The following is a 3526-nucleotide window of genomic DNA, read 5'->3' as shown; positions in this document are numbered from 1 at the left end:
TTATTCAACTATTTTTGGGAGGTTTTAAATGCCATATTTGTATATTTAAAATGTTTTTTTAATATAGAGAAAAGCAAAGGGGGCAAAGTGTTTCAAATTTATAATATTGTTTTACTCTCCCACATTAGGCTGGAATAACAGGACAAACACCCTTTAAAGTAATTTATTTGAAATCATCCATTAGATTTGATCTATTATTTCTTAAAGTAAAATAAAAAGATTATAACAATTTATTTTCTCCCAAGAACCTTAAGCAATGAATGCTATACTGTTTTTGCTGATATTCCCAGGTTTTTTTTTTCCCTGTGACTTTTAATTTAGATTTTTCATAAAAGCAAAATTTTGCAAGACACTACAGATTTTATAACAAAATGATCATTCATTTTACAACCTACAATTTTCACAGCTGCATTACATTGCAAAAAAAGTGTCCATATTGTCCATTTCCCAGTGTCCTTTGATTAATAGTCACACAAATCTGTCTAATACTTTCTGCAGTGCGCAGTGCATTAAAGTACAGAGGCTTAAAATAATACATGCCCTGGTTTGCAAACTCTGGTATAAATGTCTGGTTAAAGTAAAGCTCTACAGACACTAATATTTAGTTTTTATCTACATCCGTTTCTTCTCAATCCAGTAGTGATCCATACACTTCAACCTCACACAGTGTAAGATGTTCTCTCCGTCCTGGAATAACAACATTAATGTAACGTCCTTCCATCCCATCACAGTCAAAAGAGGAGGAAAACCCAGGAGGAATGGAAGAGATCGTAGCACACCTGAAGAAAGAGTGAGTTAAGCATCTTGAGAAACTCTGAACCACCGTCCATATTCAAAGCAAAACACATTTATGCATCAAGTCAAACTAGTTAAATGCAAATGAACAGAATAAACAAAAATGCACAAAACACAAATCACATTTTACCAAATTGTAGCCAAGTTTTATTTCACATTGCAGACTGCAGTAAATCTGAGAGCTTCTCTAAATTCTCCAAAAAAGCCTTAAGATGAATTAATTTACCTGGGATTATTATTGCCATTGTTGTCCAGACTGTTTCCAATTTTGATTTCTGCCCCATTTAGTTTTGTAGGAGCATAGTCTAATGATCTATTTGTAATTACCACTGAAAACACTTTGTGTCTTTTCAGTAAGTTCAGTCTCCACCTGGGGTTGAGCTCTGCTGAAGTGCAGGAACAGGATCCATGACCGAAAACACCATCTCTGTTCCCATCAATGGCATTGGATGCAATGTAATTTGCGTTGAGGGAACTCTGTGTAGCTACTCCTCCTAAAGCCACATTTTCACCTACAACAACAGATGAGTTTCACATGAATTCATAGTTTTGCGTAAATTACACTCGTAAGGTGATGATACACAGGGCAACTTTTTGAGCAATGTTGCTGTCAATGGGCAACCAGATGAGACACAGGGCCCACGACCGATCTAAATTATCCAGATAGAAAGTTATTGCCCATTTTCAATGGGAAAGTGCAAGATTGCCCAACAACATTGCTCAAAATGTTGCCCTGTGTATCATCACCTTTACAGTCTAGAAATGGAATGTCTACAACATTGTTAAATCTAAAATATCTGCTTATTTTGTTAGTGCCAAACTGATCAAATCCTGATCATAAATGTTCTCACCATCAGGAGCTGGATAACCATAAACCTCAACCTCACAGAGAGTAAGAACCCGATTACGACCAGGTATTTCCACATTGATGAAACGGCCTGGAATGCCTTTTTCCCATTTGAAAGTGAGGGATCTCCCACCTGGAATGGATGAAATCTTTCCAGTCTTGTATAAAAATGACAGCATAAGGATATTTGATTTCATGTACAGTATATAACCTCATCACATTGTTCTTTAAGAGAATCTTCTCTTGAAAGGCTTTCTTACAATGGATTGTTGTTGCCGTTGTTCAGCAGAGAGTTTCCGATTCGTATCTCGGCTCCATCAAGCCTTTCAGGACAGCAGTCTTTTCTGTTCGTGATAGTTATGGAGGTCACTACATACTCGTCTAGTAAATCTAACCTCCACCATGGGTCATCTTGCGTAGGAGTAGAAGTACAGGATCCATGTTCATAATGGGAGTCACGATTTCCATCAATAGCATTACTGGCATGGCCAAATGCTGCCCCAGGATTCGCAACCAGGTCCGACTGTGTGGCCTTGCCATATAAAGCGAGATTTTTAGCTGAAATTGACAAAGCACTAATCAGAAAGAAAGCTTTATGTACATGTATTATTTATAGACACAAAAGTGTATAGCTAATGAAAGCTTGAACATTTCCATCATTATTGCCAGGGAGAAAACAAAGTCCTTTTGGGATAATACACCCTTATAGCGAGGCATGGTATCAAACTTTATTTATAATAAAATTATAAAAAATACTACATGCAAGACAAAGCAAATAACCAAATAGTTTGAAGGCAACATAAAAAATATGAAAGTGTCTACAGTATTGTGAGGCATGTCTACATTATTGAAAGAAACTAACTGTAAATGTTTCAACTGTACCTTTAGCTGTCATCGTGTCTGCAAAATAAGGCATGGTAAAAATACAAAGCAGGAAAAACACATGCATTTCCATTGTTCTGCAAGTGAGAAGTAAATAAGTTAAGCTTTCTTTGCAGTTGTTTCTGATATGGTGAAATCATTTATAAGAGTTTGTTTTAAGATTTAACAGAATGTCATTAGATTAATTGACTTAATTTAATTTAAATAAGTCAAAATGTCATGCAATAATGACATGCATGTGTATTTTGATAAGTATAAAATGATCAAAGCAATTAATTTCTGACATTGATTTTAATGTTGTTGTTTTGTTTTTTAAATCATGTTGAACTGACTCACTTTTATTTTAAAAGCTACAGGTTCTCCCAAAGACAAGGTAAATGAACAAACAGTGCTCATCACCCTTTATATAACCAAAATAAATAATAAAAAACTGATAAAAATTAAAAACGTCATTTAAAGGTGTGGATGCTTTATGTAAATCATCTCATAAATGTGCTTTTTACAACTGTGATAAATTTTATGAGAAATGTCCAACAATGTAAATGAGTTTGCAGAAATGCTAAGGAACAGATCACGTGTTTTCTGGCCTCTTATGTGTTTCTTTGTCAGTTAAGATCTATAATTTAAGTTAAGAACAGTTCATTGAGAACAATTAACAGGATTATTTAAAAGTTTTAAATGGACATATCATAACTTACACGAGACAAACACAATCATAACAATTAAATCAGTTGCTATATCTTAAGAAATATTGTGAAAAAGGAATTGATGAAACTGGAACTTGCAGAGATAGCAATTGAATAATGGTAATTGGTTGCTGTTGTTGTTTTTAATTGTAGAACTTTTTATTTTATGCAAATCACTAGCCCTTTTGTAGGGTTTAGAAATTAAATCATAAAGAACTATTTCACAATAACCAGTTTTAGAGGCCTTGTCTGGAACTGAACCTTCAAACTTTTCTGTCTCCATCCCCATATCTTTATTTCTAAAGAAGTATTATAA

The 3526-nt window shown here is 34.2% G+C and overlaps 1 protein-coding gene across 1 annotated transcript; it reads right to left on the bottom strand.

Annotated features, from left to right (window-relative positions):
• Positions 1–628: 628 nt before the first annotated feature.
• LOC311276399 (fucolectin-like) lies at positions 629–1821 on the bottom strand (the record flags this gene model as incomplete). The annotated part of the gene is made up of 3 exons (XM_084386033.1): positions 629–779; positions 1022–1307; positions 1647–1821. The coding sequence occupies 3 exons, from the start codon at positions 1819–1821 to the stop codon at positions 629–631; spliced, it is 612 nt and encodes a 203-aa protein (XP_084242159.1).
• Positions 1822–3526: the final 1705 nt, after the last annotated feature.

This window comes from Rutilus rutilus, assembly GCF_951802725.1.
Source record: "Rutilus rutilus genome assembly, chromosome: 17".
In the NCBI taxonomy this organism is placed as follows: Eukaryota; Metazoa; Chordata; class Actinopteri; order Cypriniformes; family Leuciscidae; genus Rutilus; species Rutilus rutilus.
The sequence above is the reverse complement of the archived record's forward strand: the minus strand, read 5'-3'. Positions and strand labels throughout refer to the sequence as shown.